The following is a 24,014-nucleotide window of genomic DNA, read 5'->3' on the forward strand; positions in this document are numbered from 1 at the left end:
GCCGAAACCACACTATAGTTACGTTGCTTTCAGCCACGTAACGATATGATTATGAGGCACGCCGTAGTGGAAGGCACTTGATTAATTATGACAACCTTGGGTTCTTAAACGCGCACCTAAATTTAAGTACTCAGGTGTTTCTTGCGTTTCACCTCCATCTTATAGCGTGGCCGTCGTGGCTGGGAACTCGAAACGCGTCGTCCAGCTTAGCAGTACAACATCCAAACTATTGAGGACGGCTCCTACGTCTGAAATAGCTATGCTCACGCTCATGCGCAGTTGCTTCTATGGTCGTGTTAGTTGTGCTCCGGCAGTAAGCGCGTGCACGTCTCATTTGTCTCATCTACTTCATCGCGTCATTCCATTTGGTGTTTGTTTGGGTACAAGGGTGCAACGTCATCGTGCCTGTACACCATACGTAGTGTCTAATAGGAACTGTTTGCCTGCCCGCATAGTCCCGCTGTTATCGCGCGACCGCATCACTTATTCAACCTTCGGCAAAGGTTGCCCTTTCGCGAGAAGCTTACGCTAATTGTGTCTGTGACCGTTGAAACAGAGAGGTAACTTGGAAATAGAGGTAGCGTGCCGCACGCATTTCATGCCGTGCCTCGATATTCGGCGCAGGTGAAATGAAATGACAGCTTTGTGACAGCTATTTTGTGTACATGTGCGCGGGACTATAGCTGTTCTTTGTGTGTACATGTGCTCATTGTACCTACCATATCGCCAAAACACGACACCTGGAGTATCACGCCAGGCGATGAACCAAGTTAACAAGTAATCATTAAAAATTGTTATCTATTTTGCTTTGACAAACATAAGAATACATGTATTGTATCTCCTTTACGTGGATAATCACAAATTTCTTATTTTAGCTGTGTTCATGCCTTAGCGCAGTTATCACGGGGTTATTAGCACAGTTATCTGTACGTGCATATTGCACTGGACCATGGTGTTAGCAGTGGACCTAAAAGCTACTTCGGCTAGTTGCCTTCGAAAATGGTGTGAGGCTGAATGAAAGTCTTATTATAAAAAAATTAGCATAATTTATGATGATGAAGTGCAGTTGTGTCTATCGGACCGACTTAAGTTTGAAGGAATGCGTTGTCACTGTCTTGAACGACCTCCGCGAAGCCACCGGGTATCCTTAAAACGACCATGCGAAGACGCCGTTAAGAAATGACACTTGACAACCTCTTGTACACATTTGTACGAGCGTCAAACGAACCAAGTATATGTGCTCATTTTGGTTGAACGTGAAGTGATTGACGTAGGCGGGGGGGGGGGGGGGGATGAAGTTCAAGTCTCCTCGAGGTTTTCAATTTTGCATGTGTATATATACATGTACGCATACAAACGCGCGCACGAACATACATAAAGTATGGTAGAACATCCCCCCCCGCCCCCGAAATAAATTTCTGGCTATGCCCCTGCATGGAATGCGCATTTCCGTGCTGGCCTTTTTGAGCTCCTGAACGTTCACATTGTCATGGGTCCGGAGATCTTTGCGTAGTGTTTACTTGCGTTCATAATCACCCATTTCCGAGCCACTGCATCTGTAGGGTGGCGCGACGGTGCCTTTCGGCTTCGATGTCGCATTGAAAATCCTCCTCACAGCATGCTATCTCAGTACCCCGAGGATGACAACCCCAGTGACCGTGTTTTATCTCTGAATGAAACTATGGGGCTTCCACGCCTGGGGAGTAGATAATCTTCAATACGCTTGGCGGGCGAGACCAAGCGTCGACGGCGCTGATGGGACGGATTTGCCGAGACCCGACAAATACGCGTTAGGCCTGCAGTGCGTCGCGTTGTAGCGAGTGCGACGCAAGGAAGCAGTGATACGAAGCTATACCAAGGTCGATAACTCTGTAGCGGATATTGCACGCTGCGGCGGGCTTCCGCAGATTGCTTACACATTGCACACGCAGATCGCGAGCGTTGTTTACGTTGTCCACAAAAACTGCGAAACCATGGTTGTAGTCGGAGAGCTCTTCCTGGGAGCATTATGTGCGCCGACCTTCTTTAAATAAGGCACGCTTAGACCCCATGAACTAGTCACAACTTATTTAAATAGGTTTTTTTATGGGAGCTGGGCTTAGAAAAATAAAAGAAGAAAGGAATACGCTGTAGGAAGGGAGCGAACGAAACAATAACCCGTTCCTGCATCCTTGGAAGGCAAGTGGGCCTTTTTTATAAACTGTGTCCACAAAATAAGATTGAAATCCAAAGCAGTTTCGCCTTCGAGTCTTTTGCTGTTTATTAGCAACGAGGTATCAGCATATTGGCATCTAAAATGTCAGCTATCTTAAACTAATAAGCAGCATTTAAAATGAAAAAATAACGTAAACACACATACTTGTTTAGAACAAAATGGCAAGAAGTATTAAGAAAGTCGCGCGGCACTGGTCGTTTTACCTAGGAGGAAGGAAGTGAGCGATGTCCGTACTTTTCGCATATATGTGTCTATATTACTTGTTGCTTCAGAGCTCACGTCTTGCCGGCGCACTATTAAAGCAATCATTCCTATCTCGTGGCTTTTAATGACGCCTTTGCGCCCAAGAATAACACACAAATATACAAACGAACGCTTATCTAATCTATCGCGCTTTGGTTGTGCAGTATACTACACATCAATGTATTACTAATGCCAACTCTAATTCCACACTTTTCGTTTTTTGATTCCAGGACAACGTGTCTCTCCGCTCATCCATCTATGATGAAGAGGTGGATGGCATTCGCCCATTCAAGAGCGTCTTCGAGCTCAACACTACCGATGTCATGGACCTGGGTCGTTACATATGTTATTACAACGGGACCACCGATCTCACCAACACGGGAAATGCCACGTCACTTTACGTCTACGTCAATGGTGGGTGTTTTTACCGCTTTCTGCATCCTCGCACTGGCCACATATAGCGTGAACATACTCGCAAAACATTTAGTGTTCTTAGCGTACGCGTCTCCACCTTACTCCAGCGTGACGTTTTTGGTGTTCAGAAAAGACCACCTGCGTATTTTCCCGTGTAGTGATGTCTACTGTAAATTCCACGAAAGGTTTACTAAACTTAAGGTCGATGCTGTACAAGGTGCTGGACGCTTTCACCGTTAGAAGAAATCGCGTAAATACACATGGTTGCTTTCGGAAAAGCTTCGTGCGTTCCGCTCCATCAAGTTGCATAATATTAGAAAAGGCGTACACATCACGTTACGGGCAGAAATAGTTTAGTCTTGGGTAGCAGTAAAAGTGAATCGTCACTGTCTGTGCGAGTTGTTATCACATAGTCAGTAGCCGCGGTACCTTGTGCTACAGAGAAAATACGGTCGTCTATAGACCTGCTTGTATTGACAAGAACAACTTTTCTTTCTCACACCAATGCGTTACCGCAACAACCGCATCTCACAACGCGATGTCCATGGCTGGCACGAGACACCAAATTTAGCTGGGGCTCCTACACTGGCAACTTGGACTAGGAATCGTTAAAAAATATACGCCATTTTTCAATGTCTGGCGACTGAATACTGAGAACGAGTGCCACACGTTTAAACTCACTTTGCCTCCTGGCTGTTCGCAGACGACTACTACCTGTTCCAGCCGGAGAAGCAGATGGACCAGCTTGTGTTTGTGACGGTGCGCCACGGCGAGCTGACGGTAGTACCGTGCCTGCCTACTCACTCGGGCGCTCGCGTCCAGCTCTGGAAGGACCTGGGACTGGGTGACGACGAGATGGAGGAGGTGGTGCTGGCGCCGCACTACGTCGAGTTCGACCCGATGCGCGGCTTCGTCATCTACTACCCGCAAAGCTATTACGCCGGACACTTTATCTGCAACGGCACGGTGCCGGGACGCGTCTACAACGACTCGTCCATGGCAGTCGTGTTTGTCTACCTGCGTGAGTGTTGCTGCACCCTTTTACTTGACCACCGAAGGGAAAGCACCACGTTCATTGCTTTCTCCCTTTCTGTTCCCTCCTTTTCTACGCTAAACCAAATGCAGCCCCGGTGGCCATAGCGCCCAACGTGATGATCTCGAAGGATAGCAACTTTCATCCGGTGTTGAACGACTCGTTCACCCTCAACTGCACCGTCACAGTCGATACGGGCATCATGTTCATCATGTCCTGGGACTACCCCGACAAGAACGTAAGTTTAGCCGTTAGCCATTTGCATAACTGTCGAGAATGCCGAGAATGGTTGCAGCTTTTCGGGCAGTGGTCAGCCCCGCGGCCCTTTTGTAGAGTACTTTATTTTTAACATGCGAGATTATGTCTTAACGCGACTCTCCCAATTTGAAAACGGCAAATGGTAAACGGGAGTTTCCTGGACTACCATATACTTGCATACCAGCAGCACTGCCTAGCATTGCCCAATATCGGCTAGTGCCGGGTAATATTGGCTAAACGAGGAATAAATATGAGTAGGTTTCTTAGTACGAAGATATGCGCTGCCGACGCACCTTTTGCACTGACTTGTTTGAATCGGCGGTAAATATCAAACTTCCGACCACCAGCCACAGAATACGTAGACGGGTGAAAAATCCAATGAAACATTATGGCAGAGCATCGATATATTGCCACACACGCTCCTTTCTTTCTACTTTTTATGTTACCGGCCGTGTAGCTGCTGCCTTGCAAAAACCGCGCCAGAATGTCTGGAAACATTCGATATTATTTTAGGATCACCTGTTAGGCTTGAGCGCGCAAACGCAAACAGCTGAGTTTACTCTCGAACGCGGCCGCCAGTGATAAGAATCGAATGTTCGATGCCGCATGTATAATGCCGACGCGCCTTGCCGCGGTTCAGATTAATCGACGGCCGACGCTCTTTTCGCCGCTATCAGTGTAAAGCGTGTATTGCTTGCTTGCAGTTTGACTTTCCGTTTCCCGGGCACAAGTTCGCCCAAATAAAGAGTTTTGCCTAGAACACGCCGACTGCTGCCTTCGTCAACGTCACGACCACGTGACAATGCACGGGACAGTGAAACGTATAGCACACAACGCTGACCTGCGTGTTTCGCTGCCATAATGTTCGTGAACCAACTGGCCCACATAAGAACCATTGTTTAATGAAAGATATTCGCTTTAGAGTTTTTAAAAAATGGCGAAGCTTGCACTAAGCCGCGCAAGGCCGCAAACAGCGAAACTGGACGATTCTGAAGACTAATCTGGTTGCTTGTAGGTTGCTTCTAGGCTTTAGCTAGGTGACGCAGGTTGTTTCTAGGTTGCTTCTAGATCGTAGCGTCGTCGTTGGAGTAGGCCTTCCATCGCTTCGGGGTCTTCTCGCAGCCGCCGTTGCATTTCCCGTTCCCTAGTATTCTCTCGTTGTACGCACTCGGGGCCTTCGGCTAGCCGCCGTCGCTTCGCAGCTATTTGTTGGGCTAACTGTCTCCTGATTCATTTTTAGTGGACCAGTGGTGAGTAGTGGAATTTAGCCAATTTCTGTGGCATATATATCCGTTTGTGGTGATGGTGGCTTTCTGGTAGACCACACAGTGGCACATACCCGTTAAGGTAGTTTTCTGCGATCGACTCACAAGGAACGATTTGCTAAACAACTTCGCTGGTAAAGAAAACGTAAATCGTTATCTCGTGCCGGCACAGTTCAGCATCAAATTTCCTCTTCCAGAGCTCCCGCATCGAAGTGACCAAGCCCGTCCACCAGAACAAGCCGTTTGGACAAGAACGCTTCGTGCTATCCGTGGTGACGTCGCAGCTGATCGTTCGTGACGTGCAGAGGAGTGACGAAGGGTTGTACACGTGCTCCTGCAAGGACCACAGCGGGAAGGCGTACAACCAGTCAGTCTTTGTCTCCGTCTACGGTAAGGAACCCGTTCCCAACATTGCCATAGTTTCGCAATGCTGTACTTAGGCACGAGGTTTACTGAGAGGGGTATGCGTTGACGAAAATCAGAGACTCTGCGCTAAGTCACGTTTCTATGTTCTCGATTTGCATAAAAAGATTCAGGCTTTGTTATACGCACGTAACAACTTTCACATCTAAGTTGCAGTTACTACTAATATCACGTAAAAGAACTTGTTGTTGGGCTAGTTGGTAGATCATTTCCAAAAACTTAATTAGAGCGCAAACACACGACACATTCACACCCACACTGTACGCGGTTGATGCCTGGGTGTGTGTGTGTGTGTGTGTGTGTGTGTGTGTGTGTGTGTGTGCGTGTGCGTGTGCGTGTGCGCGCGTGTGTGTGTGTGTGTGTGTGTGTGTGTGTGTGTGTGTGTGTGTGTGTGTGTGTGTGTGTGTGTGTGTGTGTGTGTGTGGGTGTGGGTGTGAATGTGTCGTGTGTTTGCGCTCTAATTAAGTTTTTGGAAACTAATATCACAAATCACAAGGAGTGCAATAACCTTAAGTTTGGGAAAGGACATAAATCGAATGAAGGTTCACTACCCTTGTCTCCTTTCCCTGCCTCACTTTGCCGTTATATTTTTCTCCTGCCGCTATTACAACTGCGAAAATCGGCAAATGCCCATCGCAGACGTGCACGAAAAGTACAATCACAAGTACTACCGGCGTACGGTCCCTATACACAGAAACGAGGTGTGCGTATGGGCTAGTTGGTATTCCGTTACAAACGTGACTGCAGCGCACTTCGAGGCAACAGACAGACAGACCGACGAAAACGGGTCTCATACACATCTGCCTAGCTCCCTCTGTACGCAAATATCTAGGCGACCATAAGAAGTTCTTATTCATTCAAAGGTAATGCCATTATATGTCTCCCGGTTGCATCAACGCTTTTTGGTAACGATTTGAAGACACGGCTATGGTTTGTAAGCAGTGCAAATGACCGTAAACCCAAACAAAAACGAGGAGGGGTGCGAAAAACGTGCTTCCCGCGACTGTGCTAGGTTGCCCAGTCAGAAAAATTACCGCTGGATTGTGCTGACCTTCAGGGCGACCGGATCTCAGAAACTGCTCCCCCGCGAAGCCCTCTGGATAGGCAGGGGGTCGCACTTCGTCGCAAGCTTTTTCGGCACGTTGGCGTCGGGGAGGATAATTAATACGCGCCTCCACGGCGATTGTTATCGCCCTAGAGACGCCACGCGTGACCTTTGACCGTGAGCCAGCGCTTGCTCTTCGTTGTATGTTCATACGTATGTTCGCTGCAGGCCTCGTGAGTTCGAAGTTTTCTTCATCTGTATTTTGTTTCTCGTTTATTTAATAATATTTTGCGTTCTCCGTATCACATGACTGAAGCGCAGCCATGCCTGCTTGCTACTTTCACAATATATTGCCTAATGTGCGCGTTTGTACGCACTCAAGCGCTTTAATGTTGGTGCACGTACGAGAATCAGTCGAAAGGGGCCGACAACGGGTGGCACTGGTTCCACCTGAAGCCTAACCATGAAATTCCCGCTGCTTCCGTTCGTGGGCTAATCGATCAAAAAGTTCTTAGTTTCACCATGGCATCCTTCAACTAATTTTTTCAGAGCGCAGCTCTTAGGCGCCCGTTCCTGCGTTGAGCGGCGTCGCCGTTGGCGTCGGCGACGTAACCGATAGAGCGAACGAGAACGAAAGAGAGCGAACGCAGAGTCCGTCGATATCTTGAACCACCGGCCTCTAACCTCGCTTTTTTCCTCCGTCACGCGCGCTGGCCCCGCGGTCGGAGCTCGTGCGCCTGCAGGGCGGGCACGTGCACCGCGGCTGGCTTCCCTCGCCGTAACGGGGCTGTCGGCGTTTCGCTTCTTTCGCGACCCCTGTAATGCACAGAGTGGTGTGCCTAGCACTCGACCGCTGGCTGTTTCTGTGGCAATGTTAATTGCTACAACTTCGGATAGCCAAAACTTCAAACACAGTTGTCGCGGCTCCAACACGAAGCTTCGCCCAGAATTCGCAATTCGCTGTATCGTAATCGTCGGTGAATTTTTTTTTCACTTTCGTGCGTGAGCTTTCTCTAATAATGATACAGAAAGCAAGCTTCCACGGGGGGCCGCAGCCTACCCTTGGTGCCATTAGCTGATTTCATGTCAGAATATGCAGTGCCATCTTGCCAACACACTTTATGCCGGTGGTTGATGTTGATATGTTTAGGTATGTTGTGCACTTGTGGTAAAAATAAATTCAAATTCACTTCAATTTCAGATGTTAATAACATAACATCAGGGGTGCTTTAGCGTTCATCTGAAAGTTTGCTGCCATGCGGTGCTGCCAGCAAGTTTAGTAATTTCTTGTTCTTCTGGACGAGCGGCACTCCTTATATCACGGCTCTGGTGACACGCGAATTTCGAAACTCTGGTAGTCGGGTGCACGAGTCATTCGACGATTTCCTGAGAGCATGTTTTCTGTAGAAACAGCAAGTGCAGTTGTATAGACAGCAAGTGCATTTGCAGTCTCGAACTTGGAGACGCCGAACAGAGTTCTAATGTAATGTCTGGGGTTTTACGTTCCAAAACCACGATATGATTATGAGGGACGCCGTAATGGAGGGTACCGGAAATTCCGACCATCTGGTGTTCTTTAACGTGCACTGACATCGCCCAGTACACGGGCTTCTACCATTCCGCCTCCGCCTCCACCGAAGGTCGAGGATTCGAACCCGCGACCTTCGGGTCTGCTGCCGAGCACTGTAGCCACTGATCCTCCGTGGCGGACCGAACGGATTTGTGGAACGCTGTATGAGAAAGTTAACTGTGGCGTACGTGCGTGGGAATTTACAAATGTAGGTTATAGCTGCGTTTTCTAAAGCCGTTGGCAATCGTTATTATGATTAATCTAAGAAACAGCCACTACCGTTGGCATCGAAACCACTTGAGATCATCTACGAATCGTTTAAAACTAACGCACCAAACAGAGGGAGACAGATGCAAGGAGGTCAACGAAGCTTTGGCTTGGTTGGCTACCCTACACGTGGGGTGGGGGGAAAGGAGGAATAAATAGATAAGTCAGAGAAGAAAAGAACAGTTAGTGTGAACAGACGCAACATGAACTCGCGTTGGTATTTCACCGGCCCTCGTGAAGTCCCGCTGTCTTCAAGTAGCACAATAGGGCTTACGTGGCCCTGTGCACGCACGGAACCGTGGGCCAAGGTCCCAGGATCTTGTCTTCTGCTAGTGACACAGACGTCTCCGTTTTCCAAAACGTCGGCCAGTCCGTATGAGAAAACTTACCCCCTTTTTACACGACTTCAGTGATGCATCAGTGGTTTGAAGTGTCGCGTACGACTTCTATAGCTTTTAGCTCTGCGAAATATTGCACGCGTTTCCCAGCAGGCTTCCACTGCTGGGCTGTACGTACTCTGTATAGTGTGCATCCGTTGTTTGTCTGGTAATACTATGCCCTTTTAAAAGAGTGCGAGTCTTCGCAGCCGATCGAAGTAATTGCCAACCCTTATCGTTCTCGTCCATGCGCAGAGTCCGAACAGTTGGCGCACGTGAACCTGACCACGGACCTGGACAACTCGAAGTCACTGGTGTTTCCCGAAGGGAGCACCTTCAAGATGGTGGTTACGGTCGAGGCACACCCTAGCTTCGACGATACGAAGTTCTGGTGGCGCAAGGATGGCGCCCTGCTCAGCGAAGGTGGAGACCTGCGCCTGTCGTACCGCGAACCGCGAGCCGTGCTCGAGAAGTCGAACGCGCACTTCGACGACAGCGGCGAGTACACGATGTACGCGCGCATAAACAACGCCACCTCCCAGATCACCTTCAACGTCAGCATCTCGTGTGAGCATCCCACATTTCACGCTTTGCTTCGCTATAGGCTTCTATGGAGACAAAAAAAAAGGTGGACGAGCATTCCATTGGATCGAGATTGAATGAATACACTGTTGTTATCAGAGCAGGTAGCTAGCCTCAGTTAATATTAGCCGCCATTTAATCAACGCTAGCCAGCATTAGTAAAACAAGATCTGGTTCTTTGTGAGTAGATACGCGTAAGGAAGGATTCTACTCGAGACTAGGTAAATTCGGTCAGAAATTGTCGACGTCTCCCTGGACGTCTGATACGTAGTTACATAAAAGTGGGTAACATTGATTAACTTCGAAGATTAAAACTGAGCTTTTTATTTTTTTAACTGCTTGTGCTTGTAGCAGGCGTCTGCCTGCTACGAGCACAGGCAGTTAAAGAAATAAAAAGCTCAGGCTTAATCTTCGAAGTTAATCAAGGAAGGGAGGAAGAAAAAACAAGCGGAAAGACAGGGAGGTTAGCCAGTTCTTAGACCGGCTGGCTACCCTGTGCTGGGGGAAGGGGTAAGGGGGTTAAAAGATGATAGAAGAGAGATGTTACAAAAAAAGGAGAGCAAGAAAAAGAAAAAGAAGAAGAGTGGGAAAAAAGGAAACGAGAATATGGCACTACTTAGAGTCTGTCTCTAAGACCAGTTGTCCGCAAGAAGAGCAATAATGCTTTTAAAGCCTTCTGTGCTGACGACGGACTCTGCCAAGGTCCCAAAACCCTTTGTTCCGACAAAGGCCGATTGTCAAGTTTATCTAGCGCATTAGAATATCGCGAGCTGAGGAGACGTTTCTGTGCCGCCTGTGGCTTGGCGTGGCATTCACGAATGCCTACTCCTGTCTGATTGGAATGGCCAACAACTCTACATGTAATTACTGCATCTGCGAAGAAAAGATCTCCCATCTTCTGCGTGAGTGTCCCCGTTTCAGTGCGCCAAGACAAGAAGTTAATCAACATTTATGTATTACCCACTTTTATACAACTATACGTATGAGAAGTCCAGGCAGAATTCGTACCCGTCACTTTCGCGCTATCACAATTTTACCCCCCCCATATGCGCTACCAACATTTGTAAGATATGCAAGACACAAGTAGCATCGCTTCCACACATGCTGTGGGAATGTCAGGTCCAATATCAGAATTTTAATACCGAGACCCTGTCGTCGAGATGGCGCGCCGCCCTGCGCAGCTGCGACCTCTACGATCCGCTATGGGCCACCCAGCTAGCCCGCGAGGCGGCGAAGAGGCAAGACCTCTACGTTTCCACGTGGGAGGCCTATAGGCTGCGCCACTCAAATTGCTGGTTCTCAATAAACTTAATTTCTCCTCCTTCTTGTGCTTTCAGCTGTGCTTTGGTATGTGAAGTACGCCGCACTCACGGATGAATTGGGCTTAGTTTTGGAAGTGCAGCGAAATATTATCAAACGCGATTTCGACACTGGGATCACTTTCATTGAAATTACGTCAAACCAAATTAAATAACTTCTGATGAAATTGCACCTACTTAATTTAAAGTACACGGATGTATGTGCTTTACTGTTGGGCGCAATCTGTTTATGATATCGCATGAGCTTTGTGTAACGTGATTCCTCAGTTTATATCCATCTATTTATGACGGAGAGGCTTGCGCTAGAAAGCTTCCACAGTCACGCCCATTTTAATTTCGTTTTATTGATGCGATCGTTTCAGTTTATTTCACGCTATGCTGCATTCATTCAAGTATTCACCGTTGGGAAGAGAGTTGCGGAGTGCCGCTTGGCAACATGTCCAGCTTTATCTTGGTAAATCGTTCAAATCAAAATGACTTTTTTTCTTTGCGCTTGTTTCGCGCAACAAACACGCATCCTGAATGCGCGGATAAGAAGCGCACCCTTTGTGTTGCTGTAGTGTTCGTTGCAAATGAGTAGATAAGTGCGAAGAAAGCCCTTGTACGTGGCTTAGAGTCACGCCTGACCTGCTTGCTTTCCTGCTGTGTCATCATTCGCAGCCAAGCCCGTTGTCGCGGTGGTGAACAACACGGAGCTATATGCCCACGGTTCCAACTGCACGCTGGTCTGCATGGTGAAAGGGAGCCAGCCGTTGCGCGCCTGGTGGGAGTGGCGCGAGTGCGTGGACCCTAGGGCGTGCGACGACCAGGGTCCCGGCCGTGTGTTCAAGAGCCTGGCCGCCGACAGCTCGCACAAGAACGCCGGAGCCCCACCGGGACACCTCGTGCGCAGCACCGAGGGACTGCGGCACCGCAACCTGACGCTGCGACTTCGCGCCCACCAGTCTGGCCTGTATCGGTGCGTGGCCGCGAACTCGCTCGGCACCGGACTCAGCGTCGCAAGGTTCTACGTCACTGGTGGGTTCGCCTCCCGAGCAGCAGCTTTCAGAGACGATATTGCGGCGCTCGTGCGGTAAACGTTGAAGCACGTTCGCGCTGAGCACTTACAAATGGAAGTTCGTTTATGCGAGGATAAAGAAACGGCAACAAATAGCGAAGGTCATAACGTTATTGAAGGAAAAAAAAACGACAGTCAGTCAGTCAAGAACTTTATTCATCGGTCCTGAGGAGTTTAGGCCGCCGGGGGATCCAGGGGGGACACCCTAGCAGCCGCTACCGTAGGCGACGCCCGAGTCGGGGCGGGAACGTGATGGCGTTCCGCCAGTTCTTGGGCCCTCTGGACTGCCTTGAGTTGTTGGTGGAGCTCGGAGCTCCTGAGTGCCTCTTCCCAGTCGGACTCACTGGTGAGAGGTCCCTGAGGTAACGCGGGACATTGCCATAGCATGTGCGAGAGTGAACAATAGAGTTCTCTGCAATCTGGGCATTGGGGAGTGATTTCTGTGTTGTAATGGCTCAGTCGGCCCCGTGATAGGTACGACCTTGTTTGTAGCATTCGAAAGGCTACCGCTTGCGCACGTTCGAGCTTTGTGTGTGGTAATGGGTATTGGCATCTGTTGTTGCGGTAGTGAGAGGTGATTTCGTGGAAGGTTAGTAAGGGGTCGTTAAACTGTATGTCTGGGCCCAGCTCTTCGGTGGCTGATTGATCGTCGCGGCGGGTGAGCTCTCGCGCTCGGTCATGAGCCGTTTCGTTGAGGTTGGGTTGTTGGGAATGGACGTCTTTGCCCATATGGGCAGGGAACCAAGAGAGGCAGTGCGAACCCGTGTGCTTTCGTGTTTGTAAGATGTGGGCTGCTTCACGCGCGATGTTGCCGGTTTCGTAAGCCCGAATGGCGGCGCGAGAGTCAGTGAAGACGCTAGTGTGCGAGGGGTCGGTCATCGCTAAAGCTATGGCGACCTGCTAGAGAGAAACTTTCTCAGCTAATCAAAAAGAAGAGCAACTGGCGTATATTGCATTTAATAATTGTTTATTTCAGTTCGCATTAGTATCACCCTAGTATGAAATTTCAATACCTATTTTTTAATTATGTTCATATCCCCGTATCGCGCATCTCATATTGTTTTTCATAGTTTTCTTTTCGTTACTTCTTTTTTCAATATAATTTGTAATATATTGTTTACAATATTAACCCCCCGGAAAGCACCCGAATCTTGGCCAACCCTGCAGATTTCTTTGCCCTGGTTCATGGCAGATCAACCAACCGCTTTCATGATAAAGATAGTGCGGTCAGCTTGCTTATACTATACATATTTGGTGATTTACTTTTCATTTAAAGCCTCGCTTGCTTACTAATTGTTGTCATTTACAGTGGATATGTTCGCTTTCGTATTATAGAATGCCTTCTGTGCTTTGTGCGAATCTGTTTTTGACATGCTCTACTCCCCCATTCTCTCCCTCATTATTTAAAATAATATACGCTGGTTGTCAGCGCTCAATGTGTCGCGATATTCTTATTGATGAACCTCTGCGGGATTACACACAGACGCAAGGAACGGTTTCGAGGTCATCGCCTCTGACGTCATACCCGTCGACCAGGATCGGGTGATGCTGAGCTGTCTGGCCAGCCAGTTCAAGTACGAAGGCCTCACCTGGAAGTGGCAACCCAAAGGCTCCTCGAAACTCGTCAACCTCATCCCCAACGGTAATGGCGCTGCAGTATTTTCAAACTTATCTCGGTTTATCAGAGGTTTCTTTCTTGTGGCGACTGCTCCATGCGCTGTAATATGTGAAAGCTGCAAGGCAGTGAATAATTACAAGTCCTACTTGTAGAGAAACCGGCGATGGTGATAAGATTGCTGCCAACATTTTCTGCAATCAATCAATCAATCAATCAATCAATCAATCAATCAATCAATCAATCAATCAATCAGCAACCATTAAACTTTCGACGATGGTTCTAACCGTGCCTTTGTCTAAGTCGTTATTTCTTGCTTTAACATTTTAGTGTATCGCTATCGGAGATGTAACACGTGTGAGTTTAGATCGTACTTAATGTTGGGCATTCGTGCAGGCGACCTGGACATCAAGATGTCGTCGACGGCGTTCTCCAACAACCTGACCCTACTCTTCAACCCCATCAGCAGGAACCAGTCGGGAGAGTACCAGTGCTTCGGCTCCATTCGTGGAGGAGGAGCGCAGAGGCACATTGAGTTCATCAATGTTGCCGTACGAGGTACGGCCCCTCACGAGTTGCCCTTGCTGCATTACATTCGAGAATGCCGAGGGAGAGGCACCTAGAACTTGAAGCGAGCGCTTACAGGGCTCTGACGGTCTGGAAGTACGCTCCGCGTGACACTTACAAATGTTAAAATGAGTGTCAGCGGCGTAGCCGGGGGGTGTCACACCGGACGCGTGCCCCCCTCCCTCCCCCCCCGGAAAATGTTTTTTTCTGTGGGCAGAAAAAACTTTCTGCCTACGCCACTGATGAGTATACCTTTTGGGCTACCGTTGGCGCGTTAACAGGACTTGATCTTTCTTTAGTGTTTTTTCCCCTGCGCTATACAACCTGATGATAAAAGCCCGCAGCTTGTGATCCAACCAGCGCACGATGCCTGCTCCCCTCCCCCCTCTCATATAACACGATAATGTTACCTTCGAAGGCTAAGTTGACATTAATTATTAACTTCAGGGGGAGTCGGGATACATTCGTTTTGGACGTGAAAAGCTTCGCAAAAAAATGAAAAAGGAACATTTCGTTCCAGAGCGTTTCACTAGACGTTTCATTTACTCGGCATGGTTAAGTGCACTCGAAGGGCGTCTTCCTGTGTCCACGCTCACGACGACACATTGCCGAGCGTTGTGAGCACCTCCTAGGTTCTTCTGGGTTTGGAAAGTAGGCAGCAGCGTAACGCTTGTTCACTTCTGCCTCTGTGCACAGATATGCGTCCACCGGAGTTCAACGAGACCAGCCTGCACAACGACGTCCTGAGCGACGTGTCGTACATCAACCTGCGGTGCACGGCGACCGGCCTTCCCGAGCCCAGCATCTCGTGGCTGAAGGACGGTAAGCCGCTCAACATGAGCGGCATCGACCGCCTAGACGGAAACCGCTGGCTCGTCAAGCGGAAGGTGACGCCTCAGGACAGCGGCTTCTACCAGTGTCGCGCCGAGAACAGGGCCGGGGCCATTTACGCCAACACCACCATCAATGTCGCCAGTGGTACGTACGCACCACACACATACGGGACCTCTGAGAAGTTGTCAAAATCGAGAAGGAATCGGCACGGGCAGGTTATATAGCGCGAAGGTAAGATAACCTCCGGTCATTAAGAGTAACAGACTGGATCCCAAGAGAAGGCAAGCGCACCAGCTGGAGGCGGAACGTTAGGTGGACAGATAAAATTAATAAGGTAGCTGTGATAACGTGACCGCACCAAGCATATATAGGACCGCGTTCATTGAAGACACACGGGAGAGCCTTTATTCCTGCAGTAGCTACTGGCGGATGATGAAGGTGATGATGATGAGAAATGTGTGATCCGGGGTCAACTTGTTTAGGCTGTGCCAGAGGCCGCACTGAATTGCACATGCACATGAATTGCACATCGCAGGCTATGAAGGCAAAAGCCTTATGTCTCTCATGCTAACGTGACCTGAAGCGAAAAGCGGGCGTCGACTTGAAATCGTACGAACAGTCACATGACCACCCGTGCGCCTCGTGGCTGGAGGCGCATGAGGTGCGCGATCACTTTATCTTTGAGGCGTTCGCGTGACTCGGACAGTGGCTTAAAGGCATATGACCACCTGAACGCCTCGTGGCTCGAGCGCGATCTGCGCGTTTACTTCGTCAGTGCAGCGCTTGCGTGACAAAAAATAATAATAATAAGCGGCGTTCTCGTGATATAAGGGGCACGGTTTGGCCGCACTGGATGGCTTTCGCCTTCGAATCGTCTTAGGCGAGTGCATAAGGGACCCTGCGAGTTACTGTTTTATTCTTAAGGGATATGGCACAGTTAAGTAAAAATCAGGTTGAAGGTTGGCAGACGCTTGCTCCCTGGCGCAGATTTTGTTTTGTTTTGTTTTGTTTCTGAATAGTCGCAAAAGTTTAAGCCTTCAACGTTAAGCAAAAAGTGTAAAACACTGCGATTGTGAACAACAGTCTTGACAAACTTGAGAACTTCGAGCAGGCCTCTTAGATGTCCCACCGACTTTGAAAACGGGCTCTTTTTATTTTTTTGTTTACTCTGTAAGCGAATGTATACAAGTGCTGGTTTCTACATTGTACGCTCTTGTCAATTGTAATGCAAGCTTCATTGTCTATTCTCGAAGCGTGTTCGCCTTTAAGGACGCCCATGCTACGCTGGAATATGCAGAATCGCGTGACAATTTCTTATTCTTTCAGGAATGCTGGCGCCCGCCATGACTACCACGCACATCGTCTTGATAAGCGTCGTCTTCTTCATCGCCATCGTTTGCTTCCTCATCGTGCTCGTCTACTGCAAGAAATATCGTGCTCACATGGTGAGTACAGCTATCCTATCTATTCCCGGCTTTCCGCAGACATACTCAAATTATTAGCAGTAGTTTCTACACATTTTGTCAAGTAATACGCCACCACCGTCTACTCAGACTCTTCGACGCCATGCACCAATCTGGGCGTTAACCTGAGAATGCACATGATGCCTAATAATTGTGCTTTAGACGAAGATTAAATGATATACTCTTCTGTAAGCTGGGATCTGCCGAGAGCTTTCGTTCATACTTCAATTCCCGTTTCTTGCCTCAACTTGCCTCAACCACAAGAGCGAAAGGCATATGCCGGCACCACTGGCGAAATACCCGACCCTGCTCGCATTATTGTAGCAGTGTCTGCTCTTTTGTGCTTTGTTGTTTGTTTGTTGTTGTTGTTGTTGTTGTTGTTGTTGTTGTTGTTGTTGTTTTCAGGTATAACTACGTCGAGTTATAAAGCAACCTAAGATTGAACCTACGGAGTATCGAAAAATTTTAGGAAAGCTTTAAATGCGTAACGTTACACTGACGTTCCGGCGATAAGTTTTCGGAGCGAAGCTCGAGAGAACGTTTGTCTTCCTTTCCACCACTATTAATCATGGATCCCGTATTCGTAGAAAAGTCCTTGCCGTAGAATTGTTCGTCAGAGAAAATTCCAGCCAATCCTGGTGTTGGGCATATTACTAGAGAAAGTGGCGAACATACTACGAATTAGCACTTACGATCGTCAAGCTGTCTGCGTTCGGCCTCGGGAGGGCTGAATTCACAAATCTTTTCGTTCGTCAGTAGTTCTTCCAGTGGCTGACTACACTTGCTAATAGTCCAACATTACGATCGACTGGAATCATATTCTTTTAGCATTAACTGTAGCGTAAGATTATTTTTATGCACGCGAAGCCAGTTCTTCGTCGTCGAGGAAAAAAAAAAACAGAGTTTTCAAATGTCGGCTTGCCAGACTATATGTTGATCTTGTAATGTCCGCGTGCAAGGTGCAAGGGTCTTACCGGACCGTTTGATTTCCTATTTTACTACAGAAAGAGGAAAAAGAGATGGACCTGTTGACCAAGACGCTCTTCGACAAAGGCCAAGTGGACATGTTCAACCCTGACCTCCCGCTGTGCGAGCAGGTAGAGCTGCTGCCCTACGACCAGCGTTGGGAGTTTCCCAAGGATCGTCTCAAGCTCGGTACGTAGCCCCTTCTGCGGCTGAGTGTCTATAACCTTTTGCTGAGCTGAGCAGGAAGTCACGGGTTCGATAACCAGATTTCAGAGGATGGCTCGTAATAACGCTCGAGCGCTCTGATATAGGTGCACGTGGAAACCATAACCAATAACAAGTAATACTTAGCTACGTAAAAAAGAAATAGGGTCCATTTTTACAAGAGAGCCATAGTTTCGCCCGAAAGGTGTAGAATCGATAGCCATATCATTTCGTTAAACACCTACACAAAGATTAATAGTTTAATTATCTCTGTCCGTTACAGCAAACGTTCTCTCACTAACTGAATTACCAAAAATTCTGTCACGCGTGCACAGACAAACATGGGCTCGTCCGACTCTCTGGCCGCGAACACTTGCTCCAGTCACAATGCTGTCGTGATGAACCGTGCAAACGAAAGCGAGAGATTGCTTCGCGTTTGCGCCCCTCGCTTTCAACGTGTCTTCAAAACTTACAACGCGACGTCTAACACTATAGCGCTAGGAGACAGCGCGCACGAAGCGACCAGCCATCTCGGCGGGCGCAAAGCAGCTGGCCTTTGCGTATACGCCACAAATTGCTTGCAAGACATGGCGCGTGGGCCGCCTTTTCGTTTAGCCGTCACGAGCGTCGCTTCACCGTTAAACTTCCAGCCGCTATCTTTGGACGTACGAGCTTTCCGACATGATGGTCCTATTGCGTACGCAACAACTCTTACACTAAGAGCAAGTTTACCACGGAAGGCGCGCCGTATACTTGTCCAGGCCACAGCGCGTTTGCGTGCCGGTGTGGAGCTGCGTTCGTCAAATCGGTTCATACACTGCATCGGAGTTTCGGTACTTTATTAAAATGATTACGTTCATACCCTACATCATTACATGAGTGCTGATGGAAAATTCCATATTCAGGTTCGATGCAGTTAGTTTATCGATATTTCGGGCAAGAGAAGAACGGCACGTGCAGTATCTTTATCAAATCCGAATCTGATGCGCGGCCATTTGCTTGAATAAAAAGAAACTGCGTTTTGTACATTCTTTAAATTAAATCAAGTCGATAATTAAAGCGCCATAGACTTGCTACTTTATTGCTCTCTGGATAACTAGGAGATGCCTAGCGGCAACGCAATGCGCGGCCGCCTAAATGCGCCGTGTGCTCAGTTCAAGCATTGCAGCATTCTGGTATCTGCAGGAAGGACCTTGGGACAAGGTGCATTTGGCCGGGTCGTCAAGGCTGAAGCCATTGGTCTGGGCGATCAAGGACAGCCGCTTACGGTTGCTGTGAAGATGCTGAAGGGTGAGCCTTTACATTTCGGTAGATACAAAAAGAAAGCGATGATCTTCTTTGACAAAAAATATCCGTTACATAATACTCCTAAATTTTTTCCTCTCGTTTACTTTACTGTATTCTTTCTTTATCCCCAGAACGTGCCGATATGTCCCAACGCAAGGCGTTGATGGCCGAGCTTAAAATACTTATTCATTTGGGTCGGCACCTGAACATCGTGAACATCATCGGAGCCGTGACGAAGAACGTAGCTAAAGGTAAGTCTCACAGCCGCTTCAGTCTGATGTTGATGTAGAGAGAGAGAGAGAGAATTTATTTGAAGGGCAGAGAGGTCGGCCTGAGCTAGTGCGCTCTAGCCTGCTACTCTGCACAGGGGAAAAGGGAAAGGGGAAAAAAGGAGTGATGAGGGGTGATGATGGGGAGAGGAAAGAGTTATGCGTATATACAATATTACAATAACCACGTGACTTAGTGGTTTCGCTATAGTCTTGTGTCCAGTTCTGTGCTCTTGAGAAAATCTATCACAGCCTTGATAGCAGTTGGTGACTTTGTATGGTCGCACATAGCTGACAAAATACCCGTCTCGCTTAGTGTTGCCACACCTATTCCTGCCAACGTTGAAGCAAGTGTATTACGTTGCGACACGTAAAGTGGGCAGTCACAAAATATATGTGCTGTTGTTTCATGTACGTGGCATCGTTCACAGTTCGGGCTGGCCGCACGGCGGATGAAGTATGCATAGCGGCGAGTGAACGCAACTCCCAGACGAATCCGGTGCAGCAAACTGGCGTTGCCTCGGTTCATTCTAGCCGGGAGGCGAAAAGTCATTGCCGGATCTATTTCCCGCAGACGCCTGTATCGATGGTCTGGCTGAGACCAATAAGTGGTTATGCACTCTCGCATGAGCAATCTCAATAAAGAGTTCACGTCACCTCGCGTATACGGTACTTTCACGTCGGTGGGGGTGTTAGAGACAGCAGCTCTTGCTTCAGCATCAGCAAGCTCGTTGCCTGCCAATCCACAGTGTCCAGGAATCCATTGCAATGTAACTGAGTGACCGATCTTCTGCGCACGGTCGAATGCGTCAATGATTTCTAAAGCTAGTGCATAATATTGTCCCCTTCTTGAGCAAGAGTCAATAGCTTGTAATGCGGATTTTGCGTCTGATAGTATCGTCCATTTACGTGGTGATTGTCTGGACACGAATTGGCAAGCTTCCCGTATCGCAACAAGTTCTGCAGCTGTTGAAGACGACCTGTGATCTAATTTGTACTGTCGGGAGGTACCCAGATGAGGGATCACAAAGGCTGCAGTCGAAGCGCACGGAGTCACAGATCCATCGGTGTATATGTGCAGAGTGTCGTCATATCGTTGAGTCAAATATGCCAAGGTGAGTTGTTTGAGCGCAGCACAAGGAACACGACGCTTCTTTGTAATCCCGGGTATTTGAAGGGACACCAGTGGCCTGTTCAGCGTCCACGGTGGCACTGTGGGGATGATGACTGGTGTAAAGTCAGAAGGGATGACGTGCCTGTGTGTATCGAGGCATCTTGAGTAGGTGCAGCCTGGTCGATCTCTCTGGAGCGAAGACAAGGGATGGTTTGCGTGTCGAGTCAGCAGTCGAAGGTGGACTCGAAGGGGCTCACACGACAAGTAAACCTCTATAGGGCATGTACGTGATTCCTCTATGGTGCCAGAGGTTGTTGTACACCTTGGTAGCCCTAGGCACGTTCGCAGCGCTCGCGCTTGAAGGCTCTCCAAAGTACGGATGCATGTTGCACGCATACTCGAGAGCACAGGTGCACTGTACCGTAAATAGCCAACGAACAATGCCTGGTATAACTGCAGGAGACTCTTCTCAGAGGGGCCCCATCTTAGTCCTGCTACAACTCGAAGAACGTCTACAAAACTAACAAGTTTGGTCCGTAGCTCAGCGACATGCTTCGTCCAAGATAGGCTGCGATCAATGACGACACCTAGGTATCGGTAGTGCGTGACAGCAGGAATCACTGCTCCGTCAGCGAAGATCGGGTACCGCGTCATTGATTTCTTTGTAAATGCCAATGCAGCACACTTCGTTGTTGAGAGTTGCAGGCCTTGACGGCGCAAGTACTTTGACGTTACTTGATGTGGCGTGTTGAAGTCTTGCTCGCAGTTGCGGACGCGTTGCTCCAGATGCCCATATGCATATATCGTCAGCGTAGGCGCTGACTTTGACGACGTTAGGGAGCTCAGTCGCAAGACCAATGAGGGTGATGTTGAAAAGTATGGGGCTGAGGACCGCGCCTTGTGGAACTCCACGGCTAACGTGGTGCCGGCCCGTGTCACCATCAGGTGTCGACATGAAAAATGGTACGTCCATTAAGATAGCTGACTATCCACGCGTGAAGGCGGCCTCCTACGCCGATGTCTTCAAGCGCATCAAGAATGGCCTCATGAAGGACGTTATCGTAGGCGCCTTTAATATCCAAAAAAATTGCGCCTACTAATCTTCGACGTTGTTTTTCTTTTTCTACCGATGAAACTAGGTCAACGACGCCGTCTATTGACGACCGACCCCTTCGGAAGCCATGCATAAAATCTGGCAAGATGACATTGTTCTCCAATAGCCATTCCAGTCTCGTCAGCACCATGCGTTCCATTACTTTGCCGACACAACTGGCTAGGGCAATTGGCCTATACGAAGAAAGTTCGTGCAAGCACTTGCCTGGTTTCAGTAAGGCCGCTATGCGACTGCACTTCCAGCTGTCTGGGACTGTTGCCGTGTCCCACGTAGAATTGTAGAAAGATAAAAGAACTTTCCGCGCCTCCTGGCCAAGGTGACAGAGAGCCGAATAGGTGATCCCATCAGGCCCTGGCGCAGACGAGCGTCGGGAGGCGGCAATCGCAGCGTCGAGTTCGTGCATAGTGAACGGCAAGTCGAGGCGATCGTCAGAAGATGGTGGTGAGGCGCAGTATGAAAGCGATACCGGTGAGGAGGAAGTGCCTACCAGTAATTGACAATAATCTTCTGCTACTTCTACTTCACTCCGGCCTTGCTTTAGTGCGACAGCTCGGAAAGGAGACAACTGCTGCGTAGGTGTCTGAAGGCTCCGAACAACTTGCCATATTCGCGACAGAGGCTTCCTGGGGTCCAGAGATCCACAAAATGTCCTCCACCGTTGTCTGTCGAGTTTATCTAAGTGTCGTAATATATGTCGCAGTGCTCGGCGAGATGCAGACAAGTCTGATGGTGATCTCGTCCTCCTGTACTTTCTCTCTGCACGACGACGGATTGCACGAAGGTGTTCGTATTGTGCATCAATCTGCGATCTTGATTGTGGTACAGTGACACGCCTCGTATTTGCACTTAGGGCTGATGCGATGACACTCTCTATTTCAGAGAAAGATTTTATGTTGGTACACTGGGTGTCCACAGAGCTTTGGAATGCTTGCCATTCCACGCTTCGCACTGAAAGAGGAGCCGAACGGCGGAATGCTTTCAGTTGAATGTATGTCGGCAGATGGTCACTTCCGTGTGTTTCCATGTCTACACACCAGGAGGTGGTTGGCAGGAGAGCCCTAGACACGAAACAAACGTCCAGACAGCTGCTGTACGATGCGCCACGAAGAAAAGTTGGCGATCCATCGTTGATGTAAGCGTTGCCACTTAGAGCCCTGATTTAGTAGAAGATCCGCAATGTCCCTGCCACGGGTGTTCATTGAAGCTGAGCCCCACATGGGATGGTGTGCGTTGAAATCACCAATAATACATGTGGACCTGGCAAGCTTGGCACAGATAAGAGGTGAGTGCAGTCCGCACGGCTTCTGGGGGGGATATATCCACCGATTATTGAGAGTGAACGCCGTTTGTGCTTCACCGTGAGGCATATATATTCATTTGAAGCATGAGAGGCCACGTCATGCCTCACGAACGTTAGGTCACGACGTATACATATCAGCACTTTACTCGCACTTCGGTCGTCGCGAGACCACAGTGTCACGTATCCGGAAAGCCGAAAAGACGACACCATATTCGGCTCGCATATAATAACCACGGAAATTGGTATTTAAACATCCGTTGTCGAAAGTCAGACAACCGGCTTCGCAAACCTCTTGCATTCCACTGCATTATTGCAGATGCACGAACACGCTCTTCGAATGAATTTGCCATATTGTTCTATGGAAGCGCTACCAGGAGCGGTTCCAGCACGTTGAGGATCTGCACTGCTGCCTTCGCGCCCGGCGTCTGTAGCTCGCAGAGAATTGCACGAATGGACTTCAGCAGGTTCTTCAGTATATTCTGGGTCTTTTCAAAGTCTTGCCTATCGTTGTGAGCCACCGTTGGAGATGCAGCCCATGATGTGGTCTTGCCTATTGCTCCAGACGGTAGCGAAGGCCATTCAGCATCTGAAGCATCGGCGTGCTTCGCTGGCTCGGCCTCCTTTTGTGCGTCACTCGGACGGGGTGCTCTACAGATGGGAGTAGAGGCGTTACGCTGCGCTGTCATGTGTTTGTCCTAATACATTCGGCTTCTATGATTTCTCAAGTAATCCGCGTTTTGCTCTTCTTAATGACAGAAGTGTTTCCTGAAAGTTTATATACTGGCTAGCTAGAACACCTTCAAAACTTTTCCTTCCGGTGCATTTTTCACGTTGCTGACATAATCTCTTAGGCTATTGTTGACGCATCTCCCAGTTTGGCCAACATACACTGTCGCACTTGCGTACAACACCCATTCCAAACATTCAAAGAAGGGCCGCCTGTGCTTGGTGCGGCAGACTTGCTGCCACCTCGCCACCTCGCCGCCCTGTCCGTCTTTCTGCAGAGCTTAGACTACCTTCGTGGTGCACTGAATACGACTCGCATCAGATCGCTGGGGCACTTGTTAGGGGCGAAGCAGCTTAGGGTCTCGGCGTGTCGGCGAGCATCGTCGTCTGCTGTCGGGGGGTGCATCGTAGTGTCCTGTACATTTGCATGAGCTCGCCACATGGCAAGAGAGAGCGAACGGCATGCGTTTACTTTGGGAACACTCCT

At 48.9% G+C, this 24,014-nt stretch overlaps 1 protein-coding gene across 1 annotated transcript in view; it reads left to right on the forward strand.

The window, feature by feature from the left end:
* The window catches only part of LOC119381619 (vascular endothelial growth factor receptor 1), a 53,157-nt gene extending 29,692 nt beyond the window's left edge, over nt 1-23,465 (forward strand). Inside the window, exons 3-17 of the mRNA XM_037649391.2 lie at nt 2,689-2,872; nt 3,576-3,893; nt 3,998-4,143; nt 5,626-5,818; nt 9,366-9,677; nt 11,672-12,028; nt 13,552-13,710; nt 14,080-14,241; nt 14,947-15,228; nt 16,411-16,529; nt 17,552-17,702; nt 18,903-19,007; nt 19,136-19,255; nt 21,333-21,448; nt 23,364-23,465. Of these exons, the coding sequence (XP_037505319.1) occupies nt 2,689-2,872; nt 3,576-3,893; nt 3,998-4,143; nt 5,626-5,818; nt 9,366-9,677; nt 11,672-12,028; nt 13,552-13,710; nt 14,080-14,241; nt 14,947-15,228; nt 16,411-16,529; nt 17,552-17,702; nt 18,903-19,007; nt 19,136-19,255; nt 21,333-21,448; nt 23,364-23,465 (2,826 nt within the window). The remainder of the gene's footprint in view (nt 1-2,688; nt 2,873-3,575; nt 3,894-3,997; nt 4,144-5,625; nt 5,819-9,365; nt 9,678-11,671; nt 12,029-13,551; nt 13,711-14,079; nt 14,242-14,946; nt 15,229-16,410; nt 16,530-17,551; nt 17,703-18,902; nt 19,008-19,135; nt 19,256-21,332; nt 21,449-23,363) is intronic.
* Nucleotides 23,466-24,014: the final 549 nt, after the last annotated feature.

This window comes from Rhipicephalus sanguineus, chromosome 2 (genome assembly GCF_013339695.2).
Source record: "Rhipicephalus sanguineus isolate Rsan-2018 chromosome 2, BIME_Rsan_1.4, whole genome shotgun sequence".
NCBI lineage: Eukaryota > Metazoa > Arthropoda > Arachnida > Ixodida > Ixodidae > Rhipicephalus > Rhipicephalus sanguineus.